At 36.6% G+C, this 19414-nt stretch overlaps 3 protein-coding genes across 3 annotated transcripts; 2 read left to right on the forward strand and 1 right to left on the reverse strand.

Moving 5' to 3' along the window:
• Positions 1-1401: 1401 nt before the first annotated feature.
• Positions 1402-3083, forward strand: LOC112185897 (transcription factor PRE1). Its single transcript, XM_024324231.2, has 2 exons — positions 1402-1991; positions 2706-3083. Exons 1-2 carry the CDS (start codon positions 1869-1871, stop codon positions 2859-2861), a joined length of 279 nt encoding a protein of 92 aa, XP_024179999.1. The 5' UTR covers positions 1402-1868; the 3' UTR covers positions 2862-3083.
• A 7825-nt stretch (positions 3084-10908) lies between these two features.
• On the forward strand, positions 10909-14083 carry LOC112190050 (binding partner of ACD11 1). The gene is made up of 5 exons (XM_024329471.2): positions 10909-11149; positions 11515-11667; positions 12275-12350; positions 13048-13161; positions 13428-14083. Exons 2-5 carry the CDS (start codon positions 11552-11554, stop codon positions 13884-13886), a joined length of 765 nt encoding a protein of 254 aa, XP_024185239.1. The 5' UTR covers positions 10909-11149; positions 11515-11551; the 3' UTR covers positions 13887-14083.
• Positions 14084-16643: 2560 nt separating this feature from the next.
• On the reverse strand, positions 16644-19126 carry LOC112190509 (uncharacterized protein At5g39865). The gene has a single exon (XM_024329945.2). The coding sequence runs from the start codon at positions 18474-18476 to the stop codon at positions 16986-16988; it is 1491 nt and encodes a 496-aa protein (XP_024185713.1). The 5' UTR covers positions 18477-19126; the 3' UTR covers positions 16644-16985.
• Between the last annotated feature and the right edge of the window lie 288 nt (positions 19127-19414).

The raw sequence follows: 19414 nt of genomic DNA on the forward strand, positions 1-19414 counted from the left end.
AAATGTTTAATCTAAACTTGTGTAATTTATATTAAAGTTTGGGAAGTGAAATCTACACTTCTCATTTTACAATTCACACCCATTTTTTTTTTTTTGTTGAATTTCTTATAAAAAAAAAAAAATTTAAGTTACTAAACACAAAATCTAAGTTACTAAAAAAGTAAAGGAGAAGTGTGGATATTGTAAAATGAGGAGTGCGGATTTCACTCCCCTAAAATTTTTACAAATATGATTTCAATAGGATGATATCATAGGCCAAGGGAAAGATCGAGATGCACGCGCATGGTTATGAAGGTAGTCTAATAAAATTTCTTAGAATAGCTAGTTTTGTGCATCAATCTGTTAAAATTTTCTTGCACGGGTGAGCTTCTCAGTTTGTATATAGTCTTCCTAAACAACAACAAAGAAATATAAGTGCTCTATTGTTTTGTTTTGTTTTAAGTTTATGCTTGTATCTAAATTACATCATTTTAAATTTGTTACTTGATCTTAAACAGTACTACTAACCACTAAGCTAAAGAAATTCAAGCAAACTTCTAAATCCCAAAGCAACGTTCTTTGAACATAAGCAGAAGCGAAAATCAAAACAGATTTGATCCCATCCCAACCAAGAGTGCCTCTTTTTCAAGACAAAAGAGTAAACACCATTCGGTAATCTAATTAAAGATACGAATCCTTCAACTTTTAGGTTTTTTGAAGACGGTCCAATATAAAATAACTATCATACAAGAATACGATGCTTAATTGTCGTTCTTTGAAGCTCAGGTGATGCTTGCAAGTTACCTAGAAGGTTCAAACAAATGAGTTTTTTTAATTAAATTCCAGAGTAAATCTCTAACAATACGGTCCTTCTTTTGTCATATTTACAACAGAAGAGTCAACGGTCCTCATATATTAAAGCGATGAAGATGAAGTATATTCGATCACCTGCATGTCAAGCAGACCTGTGGATCTTTAGGATTAAGAGCCAACCACAGCACACTAAGTCAGGATCTTCGAGAAAACTAACCAGGTCGTCTCCCTCCAGCTTATACTAACTGCCCTGAAACATAGGAGTAGTTGTGAAAGCTAAAACGCTCAGGGACAGGGAAGAGGGCTACCGTGGCAATCAGCAATTGGTGGATAAAATCCAGGGACTATAGTTGTGTAAGTAGAGAGAGGGCTTAGGGTAATGAGTATCCTATGATGATCACATGGAGATGCGTATTGAGACATGTACAGCGAGTCCCCACCCATTGTTGGCTCAATTACAAACACATTTCTCCAAGCCCACTTGAAATCAAACCCCAACTTGGGAACACACACACAACACAACAACTCTCTCTCTCTCTCTCTCTCAATTACTTGCTTACAGAGAAAATAAAACGAGAGAGAGAGAGAGATAGAGACTGAGGGGAGGGTGGCCTAGTCCTCTTCCCATTTGCTTTCTCCAATGCAGTTGTCTTCTTCACCTCCAACATCGCTGTCTATCTTATTGTACGTTTTATGAATTAGCTCTGTGGTCCTTCGAGTCCTAGCTAAACCTCTTTATATCTCTCTTATCATTGTCGCCCCCTTCCCATTGATTATCATATATATCTATCACTCCATCTTACAATTTTCTAAGACAAACTACCACTGCTACTCCTACTCCTTCTGCTTCTTCTATAGCTCTTTCTTCCTCGTCCTCTTCTATCTCAGAAATTGCTTCTCCCCCACTTTCTGCTTTTAGCTAGGTTTTTCTCCTCCTCCACTACTACTACCACTACTATATAAGATACTCTAGCAAGCTCATAAGCTTTGACAAAAGCAAGATTGGTATATAAAACTAGGTGGCTATCTAGCTACTGAGCTAATACATACAGCAGGAATAGATATTCCGATCGGTCATGTCTAGCAGAAGGTCAAGGCAGTCATCGGGGAGTCCATCGATCAAAGATGACCAGATCATCGAGCTCGTCTCCAAGTTGCGCCAGCTCGTTCCTGAGATTCGCGACAGGCGCTCCGATAAGGTACGTAAGCCACGTCGGTCTCCCCCTGGGATTTTGTTAACTAACTCAGGCCGGCCAGCAGAAGATAGAAAATGGCCGGGTTAGACAGATGGATGTAATTAAATTAAATATAATGCAGCTAAACTTGACCCGGATATTAAGCCTATGACTTAGAAATATTTAGCTGCTTCAATTAATTATAGGCTTCTCGTTGAATTGACCCCCATTTATTACAGATGCTAAACAGTGTCTCGTGGTTTGAGTTGGGACCGTGGTAGTAGTAAAAACTATTCCATCAGGGTGGCGTATTCGCCTATATGTGTGTGTGTGTATTTATCGTATGGCTTGAGTATATCCAGTGTCATATAGGTCATCGATACACTCTAGCAACGTCCAGTGGCGTATATTTACCAATTGTTGTTTATATGTCGTATGCTCGCGAGTTTAAGATTTAGTTAATATCAAGTTCAACGAAACTCGTACTCTACAATCTTATTCATTACCCATAATTCATAGCATTGTCTATACATCAACAAAAATTCTCAAAAGACCGAGAATAAAATGGTGGTTGTATTATCGATAAACGAAACAAATTAAGGGTCGTTGTAGAAATTCATCGAGAAAAAAAAAAGGGTTGTTGTAGAAAGATTGTTACGTCAAAAGCCACATGTTGTTGTTCTAGCTAGCTAGCTAATGGGGATGGGATCTAATTGTCGACTTTACTTGGTTGTGCAGGTATCAGCATCGAAGGTCCTACAAGAGACCTGCAGCTACATCAGAAACTTACACAGAGAGGTTGACGACTTGAGCGAGAGACTTTCCCAACTGCTCGCTACAATTGATGCTGATAGCGCCGAGGCCGCCATTATTAGGAGCTTGATTATGCAGTAGACTTATGTTAGTTAATTTATATATATCTATATAGTCGCACTACATCTTAATTACTTTCTAGGTTTTGGTCACCATGATTATCAAACAAAGGGTTAAGAGAACGTCTACTACGTACTCATCTACCCCCTTAGACAAAGGGCTCGTGTAATGGATCATGTTTGTTTGATTAATAAAAAGGACTTGCACTAGCAAGCAAATCCTAGCTATTAGCTATTATATAGAGAAAAACCATAATATATATATATATGTTTTTTTTTTGGCTAAACCCTAGTATATATGTAGTCAATTCATACTTGCGTGCAATCTCCTTCCTCTTTTTCAATCTTTGGAGTTTTTTTCTTTTAATTGGTTATGATTTTCATGTGAGAGACCAAGTACTCTTTTTTTTTTTTTCGATTTTACAGATATCTCTACTATTAATCTGAGCTAAATCCCAATAGTCAATTGTCATGTAATATAATTAGTAATAAGCTGATTGTCTACTTTAATATGATATGATCAATCCTATTCTCCTCTTGGTAAAGTGGCCAAGACAAGAAGTCGTAAAATGTCAGCACACCTGCCCACCAAACACTCACGTGATAATAATTCGATCGATATGTGATTGTCGATACACTATTCTTAAATATGCAGGGTGAATAGCATTCAAATTGCAATGTGGTAAGTAAGTTGGTAACCACTATACTATTAAAACAACGAAAATTGGCTTCATGCATCGATCTCTGTTCATCTTTAACGTATACCTAAATTTGTTGCCTGGCTTATGAACTTTATGAACCCTCGAAACTATAGAAGTTTGAGCTCCTTATTAGGGCCGGCCGGTGATATTTGAAGGCTTAAGACGAATCAGAAATATAGTACGTAAATACTTTGATTTGATTATATAGTACTGTGTGTGTATAGAGGGTCATTTCACTAAGGGATTTTTTTTTTAATAGATTTCGGCATCTCGACCATTTAGTTTTTAGGTCCTAATGTATAGATAATGTCTGCAAATTTTTAGCTAAATTGATTATCGTTAAGGTATTGAACTAGATTCAATCAATGGACGAACCGAATCTGTCCAACCTGAACCATTCGTGTTCATAATTGTAAATCACAATCATGAAAGCCTTAATGATGATCAATTTGCTAAAAATTTGCAGAGATGATATACTCATATATACCTAAAACCTGAATGATTAAGATGTGAATATGTGATCGAAAATTTAATCTACTGAGCTATCCCTTAAAATGACCAAAAAAAGAAATCTCTCACTATAAAGGCCCTCTATCGCCTACTTAGTACAGGATGCCATGGTTTGTACATATCTTTCTAAACCAATATTATTTCAAATTAACTGCAAGCTAAAGAAGTTCATTCGCTACTTGTTACTATTTGGAAAAATGCACAATGCAATCTTCAAATTAAAAAATATAAAATAAGGGTCATTGACCAAAAGCCCCAAAATGAGCTAAAGTTATCCCACTTACCCGAGCAAGAGATTTTATACCCACTAACCTAATTTAAAAGGAAATAACTATTTTGCCCTCAATCTAATTAATGAATTACATGTCATGCCACACTCTCTCATCCCGATCTCTCTCTCTCTACTCTATTCTCTCCTCTCTCCTCTTTCTCTCTCTCTAGACCTCTCTCTCTCTCCATATCGACGCTGGCGTCCTGTTGTACCTCCTCCCTTTGCCTGAATCTACGTCGCCACCTTCTCCGGCGAGCTGTTTCAGAGTTTCGACGACAGAGATGGGCTCGGATTGCAGATCATTGTCGATGTAATCTCTCTCGCAAAGCCGCCTTCTCCTAGGACGAGGATTTCCCGATAACCGCGACTTCTTCGTTGAATTCAGACTTCTTCGAGGTCTGAATTTTGCAGAAACTGTTCTGTTGAAGGTTTGCGAAATGGAACCGTGGAAGGATTACTATCACTCCGACCCAGGCCCAACTCAAATCCATAGTCGCCGAGGAGAAACTGACTGCCCCCTTTGACTTCAAATGCTTCCTGGAGCTGATGGGGATGAACATGAAGCCTAAGCCCTTCAATCGCCAGCTCCGCGACGCCTTCAAGGTTCTCGACGAAGTCGGTGGCTTTCTTAGAGTGTTTTAGGTAAGAGAGAATTAAAAAAACTTTATGGGGTAAGTGGAAAAAAAATCTCTAAAAAATAGGGTAAATGGACAAAAAACCCATAAAATAATATTTTTGATTGATGTGTCTTTAATACGTGTATTGAATTATAAAATTACTACTCACATGCATACAAATTCCCTGTCATATCTGTCTTAATTTGGTTTCAGTAGTACTCTACGAGTCTGCGTCAAGCTAGGTTTCTCATGGGTTTGTCGATTAATTTGTGCAAGAAATTAAGAAACTTTCTATGCAGGGATGGTTGCTTTGGCTTATTTTGAAACCGTCCATGCTTGGAGAATTATAACGTGAACAATTACAGTTGCTGATAACTGACTCCTCCTTTGGCCACATGCATATATAATATTATATATATATATATATATATATTGATAACTGACTCCTCCTTTGGCCACATGCATATATATCAGAGCCCTTTTAGTGAGGGATCTCTTTTTTTGGTCTTTTATAGGGATAGGCATTAGACTAATTTTTCGATCATATTTTCACATCTTAACCGTTCAATTTTTAGGTCCTAATGTATAGATCACTTATGCAAATTTTCAGCTAATTTGATAATCGTTAAGGCATCAAAAATTGCAATTTACCATTATAAACACGAATGGTTCCGGTTCTACAGATTCTGTCCGTTTGTGTAAATTGCAGTTTTGAATGCCTTAACGATCACCAATTTGGCTTAAAATTTGCAGAAGTGATCTACGTACACATTATGACCTAAAAACTGAACGGTTGAGATGCAAAAAATATGATCGGAAAGTTGGTCTAATGTCTTATCCCTAGAAAAGACCAAAAAAAGGGATCCCTTAGTGGAAGCCCTATATATATATATATATAATGGTTCAGTTTTTAGGTCCTAATGTGTACGTAGATCACTTCTGCAAATTTTCAACCAAATTATCGTTAAGGCATTCAATATGGAGGTTTAAGATTATAAGTATGAACAGTTCAAGTTTGACAGATTTGGTTCGTCTGTTGATTTAATATAGTTTAATACCTTAAGGATCACCGATTTTGCTTAAAATTTGTAGAAATGATCTATACATTATGACCTAAAAGCTGAACGGTTGAGATGCGGAAATGTGATCGAAAAATTGGTCTAATGTCCTATCCCTAAAAAAACCAAAAAAAAGGAATCCCTTAGTGGAATATATATATATATATATATATATATTTATATATATATACACAGATCCTATCCAGAGCGAGGCCTCACTTTGAAATTTCAAAGTGAGGTTAGGGTTTAGGATCACATTTCGGTCGCATATCCACATCTTGACCGTTCATTTTTTAGGTACTAATGTATAGATCACCTCTGTAAAATTTCAGCCAAATTGATGGTCGTTAAGACATTGATAACTGCTATAAAGCTAATATGGTTCAGGTTGGACAAATTCAGTTCGTCCATTGGTTTAAGCGAGTTAGATACCTTAATTACCATCAATTTGGTTGAAATTTTGCAGAGGTGATCTATACATTAGTACCTAAAAACTGAACGGTCAAGATATGGATATGCGACCGAAATGTGATCCTAAACCCTAACTTCACTCTGAAATTTCAAAACGAGGCCTCGCTCTGGATAGGATATATATATATATATATATATAACCTCATTCACTACATGTGTTTATGCAGTATCGATTATTAATATATATCGTTTGCATCCCGAAAACATCCCCCATCTGCCTATAACTCTCCATGGACTTTTGACAAAAACCTAATGATATAGCTTAGCTAGGCCCCCTGACTGCCTAATTTGCCGAATTTTTCTCCCGTGCAGAGGTAGATAATTGTTTCCGGACATAAATTTTCTAAGTCGCTATCCGGACAACATCTTATGTTTTCTTCAAGGTTATATGAGGGCAAAATGTAAATAGAAATGCCTCAAAGAGGCTGTTAAGAATACGATGAGTTGATTTTGTGAATTGTAATTATATATGCAAGAACGTGTCTTTTAGTATTGTTGTCCTTAAGAAAAAATTCGAAATACATCTACATGGCTACATGATGAAGATTTTAATTAAAGGTACGAGTAAGTGCATGCTTATATAATTTGAATACCATCGATCTTGATCTCTCCTTTCACTTCCTATTCTTAGTTTACCTGGAAATCTAAACTGTTAGGAACTATTTGGTTCAGTATGTATTCTAGAAACATATATCTGCCGTAATGTGTTGATGAGCTAGCTTGGTACCTGTGTAATTCGTTCGGTACTTAAAAGTGCATAATCTGTTGATGAGACTGGCAAAGTGGCAATCGAGCTTTTTATTTGTTTCAAAATGTCATGGGGTTAATAAGTATAGTTAAAGAGGGTTAGTGACTTAGTGGAGTATAAAAAACCCTAAACCCTAAACAAATTAATATAAAACAACAAAAGATACACTAAAATCTTTCACGGGCATGGAGTCTAATTTTCTACTGTGTATACACAAATAACGAAGTATTAGATAGCGGAAAGTCACCCCTCGATAACAGATATCTTTTTTTCTTTTTCTGAATATTTTTTCTTTTTTCTTTTGGTGAAGGCACTTATAGATGATCATATTCATACCAACATTAACTCGGAGATTACAAATTACAAGATCAAACTAGATCTCAGCTAGGTAGATACTTAATCAGTTAATTGGTACATCAAACTTCAAAAACCCAAAAGGCCAAAACCTATTCTGTAGGTACATCATTTGATTAATCTCTTCATGATATGTTATAAGTTCTTCCCAATAAGTTAAACACGTACAACCGTTCGTGCATGGATCGATATAAACGACTAAATATGGAAACTGATCGACCAAACAGTACTAGAAGGGAGTAGAAGCAATAGGAGAACTAAATTAATTAATGAAAAGTGGCACTGGTTAAAGGACAAACTCATTACCTCACTCAATCTCTGGTCAATGCACCAGAAAGAGAAATGTGAGGTTGACAATTCAATGCGTCCAAGGAGGTATCTCGAAACTATTGGCTGTTAGATGATAGTTACAGTACAAGGTTTTGAAATAGAAAATAAAGGAAAAGGAAGAATTGAAAATGGAAGATGCACGAAATATCCATCTAGCTCTCCTTCCCTGACGAAACGTACGTGAAGATCAAACTAAACAATAAATGAAATCTGCAAAGGCTTGTCAACGTTAAAAGAACATTTGTGAGGCCATCGATGAGATATTGCCTTGTAAACACGCCACAATAAGTGTAGTTTAAACAAAATTTAAATGTTCAGTATTTGTCTCATGAAGTTTTGTTTGGTTGCTAACAAACAAAGGAATGGAAACATAAGAAAATTAAGCTTGGATTGTACGTAAAATTCCTGTTAAAGCTATCATATTAATTGGTATAACAAGAGGTAGTTAAATATTTAATCGACTAATTTCTTGACTGTAACTTTCTCAGAGAGTCCGGGGTTATGCTTACAGTGACAAGTTATTTTACTTAATCAAATAAGTGACATAAACATATGAAATAACAGATTAACAAAAGCAAGTTCAGAAAAAGTAGGTAAGCTCATTGGGGTTAATCCAGCTAACGAGGATTAATGCTGGTAATTTTGTGCGATCAAACTTCTCTGACATTCCCATTGTGTAGCTAATTTTTCATCAGGAATAATTTGAGGGAAGGGAATCTGTTTGCACTGAATATTTATCAGCATGTTACTAGCTAGCTAGGGTTCTCAACAGTCAGAACACAGTACAGTGACTACACAACCCTTTGTTATTACGTATTTTGATCATTTCTGATGTAATCCATTCATCAAATGGAGCCTGCTGCAGTTTCACTGTTTACTTACAAGAACAAATATGACTATAAACCGAAGAAAGGGCCATTTTCACTGGAGGAGCTCGCTCACTCCAAAGTTAGACTATAATTCCAGTACGTTCATACAATAGTAAGTAAATTTACATACTGAAAGTGGTGCTATAATGACATTTCCCTTTGCTTATGCTAGGATTGTAATGTCAGCATTAGTTTTTTTTTGTTTTTTTTGTTTTAAGGACCTGTACGGCTACCCTTAAGGCTTGATTAATGAAACCATAGTATACAGGGGGGAACATAGAGCCTTAACCCCAGATTAATTATAATAAAATAATATATTCTAATATGTATGAGTTAGCAAAGAGTGCATGACTACCTACTCTATTTGCTTTGACAAAGGGGTGAAATAACGGAAAGATAACTCTACTAAAGAGAAACATCATAACAAAAAGTACAGTTTTCCTATTATGTTGACACATCGATCATAACAAAAAGCACAACATTAGTCTTTACTTCTTTGAGATTTTCTTTAACAGCTGCTACATATACCTCTTATTTTCCAATTCAAGATGGATTATTTAGTTTTGATGTCTTCATTTCGTCATCCTCGTTGTTGTCGTCCTCTTTTCCCTCTTCGTTTCCTCCCCATTTTCTGAATTCGCAGTTGTATACCTCCACAGTCCAGTCAATGCGTGACGTTCTCACAAAAATTTGCAACACCCTTTACTTATATAGGAAAACAAGAAAAGAAAAACAACCCAGACTTTCATTAGAGGGAAGGTAAGCAGAGCAAGCATATTTAGCTATTTACAGATTTAAAGAAAAGAGAGAAAGAACCTCACTTGTAAATTTGAATCGCAAGAAGAAAGTTGAAAGTATTTCCTTCCCGAATTTAATTTTTCAGTTTCTTTTGGCGGGGGTTTATTCTTTGGGCCTAGTCCCTCAGCTCAACCTTCCCTTCGGGCCTTCGGCCATGACTATTGCATCTCCGGCCCACCTGAAATTATTGGGTAATGATCTTTTTGGTCGAAAAATTGGGCTTTAGATTAATAAGGGTAATGATCTTTTAGTTATTGATCATTTACCATAAACTATCACGCTTTCTGCAAAACCTTAAATTCGAGAGTCGAGAGGGTCGGTTGTTTGACATAGAATGAATGACGGCAATGTTGAGCTTTTAATCTACACAACGGAGTTCTTTTTTACATTGTCTTGTAATTCTATATATTATTTAGTTCCTATTTTTTTATCTTAATTTCAAAATTGAGCAACCGTGTATTTTTCGTAACATGGGTAACAACTAGAGTAACTGCAAGACTAACAATAACAATAAGAACAATTCTCAGGTTCACCCCTTGGGGTGAAGCAGCATATTCACCCTCTCTTATGATTAATGCATAATAACTTTTTAATTTTCTAATCCAACCGTTCAAGTTGTATAATGTAATACAAAGATTAGTTCTGTAAAAAATTAATCAAATTGAAAACCTTTTAATTATTCATTTATATGAAATACATGGACGGTTCATCATAATAGCAGTAAGTGTAGTTAGAACCGTCCATTTATTTGATTCAATTAGATAATTAAACGATTTCTGATTCGATTGATTTTTTACAGAGATGATCTTTAAATGCTAATTTAAGATATGGACCGTTGGATTATAAATTTATTAAGTAAAAGTGAGTTAATCGATAACAGGGGTGAATATGCTTGTTCACCCAGGGGTGAACCTAAGAATTGTTCTAACAATAATGTCTGAGTTGTAAACTTATATTTTTCAATTTTTTTTCTTCTAATAATGTCTGACTGTATTTTTGATTTTTCATGTCTTCTTTCTTAATATTTTTGTTTTTTTGTTCTTTCCGTCATTCATTACTTCATTTCTCAGTTGTTTAACATTGGTTCAAAACTTCAAATATCTTACTTGTAAAGTTGGCTTCTTTTTCATGTGTGTTCATTTAGCTCTCATCAAACCGAAAAAAATAATTAGTATAAATTCAATTATAGACATAGACTCGAGTATTAAGGTGGTTACTTTCTTACAATATTAGTTTTTTTTTTTTTTTTGAACAATTACGATGCTACTTTGTTAGTTTGTTACACATTTACACTCAAGAGTCCTTTATATGAAACTAGACTGTCCTAAAAGCAAGATATGAAAGACATTAAAAATGTTCCAAAATTTAATGAAAGCTTCGAAAGTGTTACCTTTTCAGTTCGAGACAAGTAGCGCTGACCCATTTGGCACCTTTATCTTATCTCAACTGAAAACCAGATTCCCCGCCAATCGGATCACAGACAACTCCGGCGGCGGCCAAAAACCGGAGTTCCACGTTCTTTCAACCCCTTAAAACAACGCTCCTTCTTCTTCTCTCCGACCCTCATCAACATTCAATCCCAGGTATAATTCATAAACTCTCATCTCTGGGTTTTTGTTTTCAAGAATCATAATCCCAGTTATGTCTAATGTAATCAAATTATAAAAATACATGCTTTCACTACATGTTAGAAGCATTTTGTTTCTTGGGACCACAACAAGATGATGGCTTTGGCTTCTATCCATTTTGTGATATTTTTCCTTATCCCTATTAGTGGTTCCTTGATTCAAGTTGAGATTTTGATTGATTGGGATTGCATTCATTGAGGAATTTTTATGCAATAGAAATGGTTTTGTGACTCCAACTAAAATTGCCCCTAGTGATTCTTAGAATACCATTTAAGCTGCTTGTGTTAGCTGGTTTTTTTGTTACCCTTTCGTTTTCCCAGGTTCAATCAGTTGAGCTTGTAAGAGGGTTTGAGGAAAATGTACCCTGGTGGTTACACTGCTGAAGTTACGAGCTTATCCGCTAAAGCTACTGAGAAGGATGTTTTCGATTTCTTCAGTCACTGTGGTGCAGTTGAGCATGTTGAAATCATGAGGTAGATTTCATCTGTCCCAGATTCTAATTGCTGAAAATGACTCCTTTTATGTTTAATTTTATACATTTAACTGATTCTTGAAAATTGTATTTAGTCATTGATTATATATAGGTTTGTCCACCATAAACTCATTGAATTGGTCAGAAGCTGTTTGTTTGTTCAAGATAGCTTTTGTGAAGCCTGCTTCGCTGCACTTCTTAGTCTAGATTAAGTGTAAAAGAAACTGAAGCCTGCATTATCGGTTATGGTAGAATTTTTGTTGGCTTAGTTGCTCATTGTTGTTGTTTTCTATGAATTGATTTGATTCATGATTACCTCACCTGTAGCCTTGTTGAACCATAAGCATTACTATACATGACTAACACCGGAGTACGTAGTGGAGTTACTTTCACTAATTTTCTCAATTACCATTTGACAGCTAGCTGGTTTCAATCAATAATAACTCATTAGAAATAGGGCCATTCATGAGAAATCTTCAACTGAGAAGACAAAGTCCAAAAGGTTGAACGTGGAAACTCTTATGTCAATATTAATTTAGTTTAAGTGCATTGGATTTTGTTAACGATTGTGTATCTGATTGGAAGAATGCTTCAATTGTTGGAAACAGATCTGGCGAATATACCTGTGCTGCATATGTGACATTCAGAGATGCTTATGCTCTTGAAACTGCTATTTTGCTCAGTGTAAGTTGCTGGTCTCTTTACCCTGAAAATGCTTACTGAGTCGATAAAGTTACTTCTTTAACCTACATTAACCTGACTCTTGGTACCATTCTCTCAATATAATGGGAAGGCACAAGTTTTCTTTTGTCTTTCTCCATTCTTTGTTCTTTCTAATATATGGAAATTTATCTGATAGCAATTAATGGCAATTCATTGATTTCTGATAATTAGCCCCCATTGAAATTCGTTTGTCTGCTTTTACTTTAACAAAGATGATTTAGGTTTCATCTGATATTGAAAAGCCTCCTCTGGTGTAGATGCTCGAATCCAAGGCTGGTGCTGAGTGACCGCTAAGTTTTATTTATCCCATTGTTTAAAATTTTCAGGGAGCCAGGATTGTAAAATTAACCTGACTCTTTGGTTATGGTAAAATTATGCATTGTCGGGATATCAAATGGGAAGGCACAAGTTTTCTTTTGTCTTTCTCCATTCTTTATTCTTTCTAATATATGGAAATTTATCTGATAGCAATTAATGGCAATTCATTGATTTCTGATAATTAGCCCCCATTGAAATTCGTTTGTCTGCTTTTACTTTAACAAAGATGATTTAGGTTTCATCTGATATTGAAAAGCCTCCTCTGGTGTAGATGCTCGAATCCAAGGCTGGTGCTGAGTGACCACTAAGTTTTTCTTATCCCATTGTTTAAAATTTTCAGGGAGCCAGGATTGTAGATCAATGTGTATGCATAGCACGCTGGGGAAATTATGTTGATGAGGTTGATTCTTGGCACAGTCCCGCATACAACTCTGAAAACCACAGTAGCTCAACGGTATGTGATGAATCCCTATGGATTGGATTGGATTAGTTGCAGGTTCATACCAAATTTAAAACACAGTGCAAGCATAGCATAATTACTTCTTCATGTGATTTGGAACTTCAAGTGTTTGTTGCTTTAAGATTTTAGTTGAATGGTTAAATAATGTCTCCAAATACATGATGTTGGAGCTTAGATTCCGATAATCTAATTTATTTTTTTAAATGCCATTGTTCTACTATCTTTGTATCAGCTAAGTTACCTTCTGAATATTATTCCAGGCTATTCACACAAGCCAGTTCGTTTCTAGCCCTGGAGAGGCAGTAACTGTTGCTCAGGAAGTTGTCAAAACATTGGTAGCCAAGGGATATGTTCTGGGACAAGATGCATTAGTCAAGGCGAAAGCTCTTGATGAGTCCTATCAAGTATCAGCTACTGCAGCAGCCAAGGTTTATGAGCTTAGCGATCGAATAGGGCTCACTGAGAGAATTCAAGAAGGCAGGGAAGTTGTTAAGTCACTAGACGAGAACTTCCATGTTTCAGATATCACCAAATCGGCTGCAACTGCTACCGGAACGGCAGTAGTGGTAGCAGCAACAGTTACTGGGAGAGCAGCCTTAGCAGCAGGAAGCGCTGTAGTGAACAGCAGCTACTTTGCCAAGGGAGCTCTTTGGGTTTCGGACATGTTGACTCGTGCAGGCAAAGCTGCAGCTGATTTGGGCAGTCATGACAGTAAATAAGGAACACCATTTCTCTAGTATGTTCATCTGTATCAATCAATTTCTTTACAAAAGAATAACAATCTGCTAAATGCAAGCCTAGTATATAGAGATTGTCTCTCTAAATCCTCTATCTGAATATTTGTGCATCAAAAACAATGTTGAAAATTTTGTAAAAATTGTTGAATGAAAACAGAGGTCAGTCTAAATTGTCTTGAGTCTTGACCATGAATCAAAATGATTCATTCAACTTTCTTCATCAGGATGTTTGACCCTGTTGTTTAACCAAGTATTTATGAAAGGTAAACACCCTTGATGATTCGCAACGATGGTGGTCAACTCTGTGACAGAATGTCACTGTTTCGAGACCATTAAGTCAACTGCTCTTCCATCTCTGAACTCTTTCTAACACAGTAATTTCTGAAGCTCTTCCCAAGTCAGAGTCAGAGAGAGAGAGAGAGAGACAGCAAGGTTGTGGTTACTTTCAAAATTTAAGGGGGAGGCTTCACAATTCTATCTGCTTCCCATCAACTACTTTCTAATTTTTCTTAATAATGCTATTCTCATCTGCCAACCAATCGTTCTATATCATTCAGTACTGCAGCAGTCTTTACCTCCCAACGACCCCGTGATTTTGAATGTTGACATTATATTCTTCTCTTGCAGCATGTTGATGCCCAAATTCCGGACCAACAATAACATCCGGAAGAGAACAATACAAAAAAAAAAAAAACACGAGATTTATGGCACCTTAAAATACAAATAATTAATACAATCATGCGTCTCTCTCTAACCGCATTGTTAATTCTATAATTTTATTATCTTGAAAAGCAACCTTTCTCTTCCCTTTTTTTTAGGGTTTATGCCTTGCTTCATGGCATGGACAGAAATCGACTAAACAAAGAGCTTCTAAGATCTGAGCTTTATGCTCCATTATGACGTTGAGTCCACAAAAGCAGACAAGCATCCACGGACTTGTAAACATCGCAATGTAAGAGCTCCATCATTTCAAATCATATGGTACAACTAAAAAAGGCTAAAATTTGGCTTCCCTTTTCACAATTTGGGTATCACTTTCCAGAGAACATGCAAGCAGAATATTTAGCAACGATATTGATCTGACAACACGGACCTGAACCCTTATTTCTCTTCTTCAATCTTCTTTTACAAAGACGAAAGATCCCAGTGGAGGAGTGGACCCAAGAAGTTTTTTAGATAATGTCGTTACCTCCTTAGAATTAATGGAAATGTTCTTATTTCAGCTGTAATGGCATTTTGTTTTCGACCAGAAGCAGTTGTTCATTACCCTCCTTTTCGTTTTGGGCACCATTAATACCCTCTATCCCTTTGAACAACCGAAATGAAAGGATATGGTTTGATTAGATGGAGATGTGATAGCCTATTCTGGTTTTCTGGTGTTGATTGTTAAGGGCATAGAACGAGAATTGTGAGCAGGTGAAGATAGATACATTTTTATGGCATTCATTGCTTTGTAGTATGCTGGTGTCCCCTATTTGGCAACTCCATTTCTATATGGCACCATCTCCTAATATAATATTCAGGCCGCTTATATCTCCGCCGTGGCCTAGAGTCTACTTTGTTGAATTAAAAATTAAGTATTTAAAATTCTAAATCAATAGATAGTAAGAGGAATGCTAGCAACCTTCTCTTTAACTTTTTTTTGCAACAAACTTAAAATTTTTCAAATCTCGAGTTCTAACACCTTGTGAATCAATATGCAAGGCTTCATATTTTCAATAGGTGACTATGACAACACTCAACGATCAAGATGGGTATTTTTATGCCATTATAATAGGTTTATGTATGCAACTTGGTTTTACATATTCATGAGCTTCAAGTGATTTCAAGCTTGTTGAAACAGTTGGGGGTCACACATTTTGCTTTGACAACAAAGCCTAAGCTAAGGACTCAATTGTTTATTTGGTTAAGATTTAATTAAGGGATGGAATTGATTAGCTTGGAGTCCCTTTTTAGGGGCTCAAAATGTGATGCCCGTTCAGAAGATGAAGAGCAATATTCAACCACTCTTTCTTTTCATAGTTTTCATAGCCTCTGTTTTTAGCGGCCTGAAGTCGAAAGACGGTGGATTGACCAGGTCACTGAGCTCAACTTTGATTCACTCGCCGACTTTGACATTGACCCAGATGACCATTTCTAATTTGCTTCTAAACTTTTGCATCAACATGTTTAATGACCTTTCCCATCTTTGAGATGGTTGTTTCCAACTACTGTAAGCGTAATATGATGTTTGAGTAGAAGTTGTATAAACAATTACTTATTAAACTAACTTGTTTTCTTGTATAAAAAATAGGACAGTGTAGTAGTATTGCACTACAAAACTGAATTTTCAATTGAAGCTTCCTTAATATTTGGTTAATATGGAAGATAGACATAAATAATAGCATTAGGTGGTTCTTAACAACCTTTGTGACTGGCTTAAAATCAACTTCAAGTCAGATATCTGTTTCATTAATTATAGTAGGAAAGTCTTCACGTATCTCTAAAAAAATTCAGTACCCGACCTACAACGTTTGAGAATATAGATTTTAGGTATGTGGTAAGAGAGATTAATGTTATCTCCAATACAATAAGATGGTACAATGAGATTAATGTTATCACCGATATCAATGTCTTATTAGAAAAATGCATTTTCAGCTTTTGACTTTAATCAATCTGAATTAAATTGTTACCGACAATTTTGCTCTTATAATTTCTCTTTTGCCAACAACACAAAAGTAAGCTGAATGCAGAACAAGATGCTAACAAGATCGTGCATTTCATATGTTTCTTTGAATTCTTGTAGAGGACATACAAATATACATTACAGGCCTTTCTCATTTGTTTTCTGGAAAAAAAACAAAACTAACAAATTATACAACCTTCATGACACTGTAGGGGTTGAGGAACCTGCTAGAAACATTATTCATTGTTTCCCTAATGCATTTTTTTTTTCTCTCATCCATTTCTTATGAAATGTAACATAACTCTCTTTACTGTACAAGTACAACAATCGACTCACCAAAGATGGAAACCCAAAAGAAAAGGAAGCACAAAAAGGGGTCAAAACTAAGTACCTGGTTTTAGGCCATAGAAAGAACACTAATAGCAACAAATGGGGCAACGTATTAGACCATTTTCATTACAATCTGGGCAGCGTTGGAATCCACACTCACACTCTTTTGCTTCTTCTTCTTCGCCTTCATGTTCTTCGTCTCGATCATGATCATCGTCTTCATGGTAAATTTTGCAGCTCCCGGAACATGTCTCACATGGCACAAACCTTATATCCCCACAAGCCTCACAAACACTACCACCACCTACACCGCTATCACTCAACTTTTCACAAGATTCAAGCAACTTCTCGAGCTTCCCGTCTTCATGCATTTGCCGTATCTCTTCAGCTCCACCAATGTACTTTTCCCCCACAAACACTTTAGGCAAAGAAACTCCACTACACCCATCTTTCACTAGCTCTTTCAACTCCTCCTTGAACCCCGAATGCATCGAAACATCTCGCTCATCAACCCGAACACCTATGCCTTTTAGAATCACCCTCACATGGCAACAATCCTCATAAGTCTTCCGCACCCCTCTAAGACTAGTGAAGTACAACACCACTTTCTCTCTATCCTTCGCCTTACCAAAAGGCACTTCACATTTGTAATCCGAAATGAAGCAATTTACCTCCTTTTCATCCGAGAAACGAAAAGAATCATCCGCCTTGAGCTCTTCTTCTCTATCCTTAAAATGAAAAGAATCATCCTCCTTGAGCTCTTCTTCTCTATCCTTGAAATGAAAAGAATCATCCTCATTGAGCTCTTCTTTTCTATCTCTAAAATGAAAAGAAATATCCTCATTGAGCTCTTCTCCATCTTTAAAATGAAATGGATCATCTTCCTCGAGCTCTTCGAAAGATTTTCTAAATCCGGAAAGGACCTCCGGATCAAATTGTGGAATCCCAACATTGGAATTGAAATTCTCACAATCAGCCAGTTGAAGCCACAGAGGCTTAGGCGAGGCCGCACCATTTTCTTGAAACCTTGACTTGGGACGATCAACACCCCCTGAAACGGGAACAGGGCATGGACTTTTGATAACATCAAAAGAAAAGCTCCGAAGATGAAGACCTGAAGATCTCAGAGGACTAATGTCTTCAAGGCCCTCCATCAACTCCCAAGCATTGATCATCTCCGGCTCCCCCGGCGGCGTTCTCGTCGGCGTCTTTGGTATAATCTTGGGAATCTTCTGGTTGATCATATTGGACCACGTCTTAGCCTCAATTAGACCCATCGAAAATTCCTTATTGTTTCCACTGACATTCTCCTTCTCCACCTCCCCAAGTTTCTTCTCCTTCACCTTGTGGATGTGATCCTTATTGTCATTGACAATCGTCTTGAACTCGTACTCTAGCCGATTATTGTTGTTGAGAGATCCCAAGGTGGAGGAGGTGAGGGCAACAACATGGTAGCTGTCGCCTCTGTTCTGAGGTGGATGATGAACATGCATTGAGTAGCTCCGGCCAATCGGAGAAGAATAGTGGTTGTGGCAGTGGCGGCACCGCGGAGATTTCTTCGAGCTTGCGCAACCCATCACCCCAAAACACCACTCACAAACAAACAAGCGACACTTGAGATTGAGATTGGTCCTTGTTTATATGAAAATTGAAAACTTTGGATTAAAACAACATTCTTTGGTTGGTGGTGGGATTGAGGAGGAAGGCACAAACTTCCGGGAAATGAGATTGTTTGGAGGATTTGGATGAGATCACTGAAATCCCGGAACTTGGGATTTTACGAAATGGGATCAGGAACCGTGTGTCTGTTCTTGGATCCTCATCATGCATTTATTTGAGGCAGACAGAGACAGAGGAGACAGGGACAGGGATATAAATATGAGCAAGCTAGAAAAAATGTGGAAACTCATAAATTTATGAAACTGTGAAAACCGAGTTGCACGATTGGCCTTTAATGAATGGTGAACCACATCAACCAACGCCAATCTGCAAATTTGGCGTGGAGTTTCAGATGGGTTCCAATTGTTCAAATTGAAATCCCCGTGAACTGTGATGGAAATTCCAGAAAGTTGTGAGAATACAAAAGTCAAAGAATGAGGGCGAAGACTATTGAGTTGTTGGTTCCCACCTTTGATGATCCATCCTTCTTCCCACTGTCTCTCTAGAAAGAAAGAAAGAAAGAAAGAAAAAGGAAAACTGCGATGGGGTAGAAGCAGGAAACGCAAATTGCTTTTCAAGAATGTGTCAATTTATATGTGCTTACATGATGAATGACATGGTTTGCTTCTTTTTCATAAACTAATGAAACAGTACCTCAACTTTTACTATTATAATATTACTACAACAAATTGAACAGTTTTTTATTTTTATTTTTTTTATTTCTTGAGAAAATCATTATAGGGTTTAGGCATAATCTCCCAAAATCGTTCCTCATACAATCATTTATCCTACCAAAATTAGAATGACACGAGAGTAGTTGTCATGATTTTACTTTTATCAGACAAATTTTATTTGT

Source organism: Rosa chinensis, chromosome 2, assembly GCF_002994745.2.
Source record: "Rosa chinensis cultivar Old Blush chromosome 2, RchiOBHm-V2, whole genome shotgun sequence".
Classification (NCBI taxonomy): domain Eukaryota; kingdom Viridiplantae; phylum Streptophyta; class Magnoliopsida; order Rosales; family Rosaceae; genus Rosa; species Rosa chinensis.

What these genes read in the sequence shown, in the direction of transcription:
- LOC112190050 (XM_024329471.2), top strand. Translation starts at nt 11,552, where the DNA reads ATGTACCCTGGTGGTTACACTGCTGAAGTTACGAGCTTATCCGCTAAA. An exon ending in AAACTGCTATTTTGCTCAGT is followed by an intron (nt 12,351 to 13,047) that starts GTAAGTTGCTGG and finishes TAAAATTTTCAG; the next exon opens with GGAGCCAGGATTGTAGATCA. An exon ending in AAAACCACAGTAGCTCAACG is followed by an intron (nt 13,162 to 13,427) that starts GTATGTGATGAA and finishes ATATTATTCCAG; the next exon opens with GCTATTCACACAAGCCAGTT.
- LOC112190509 (XM_024329945.2), bottom strand. Translation starts at nt 18,476, where the DNA reads ATGGGTTGCGCAAGCTCGAAGAAATCTCCGCGGTGCCGCCACTGCCAC.
- LOC112185897 (XM_024324231.2), top strand. Translation starts at nt 1,869, where the DNA reads ATGTCTAGCAGAAGGTCAAGGCAGTCATCGGGGAGTCCATCGATCAAA. An exon ending in GCGACAGGCGCTCCGATAAG is followed by an intron (nt 1,992 to 2,705) that starts GTACGTAAGCCA and finishes TTGGTTGTGCAG; the next exon opens with GTATCAGCATCGAAGGTCCT.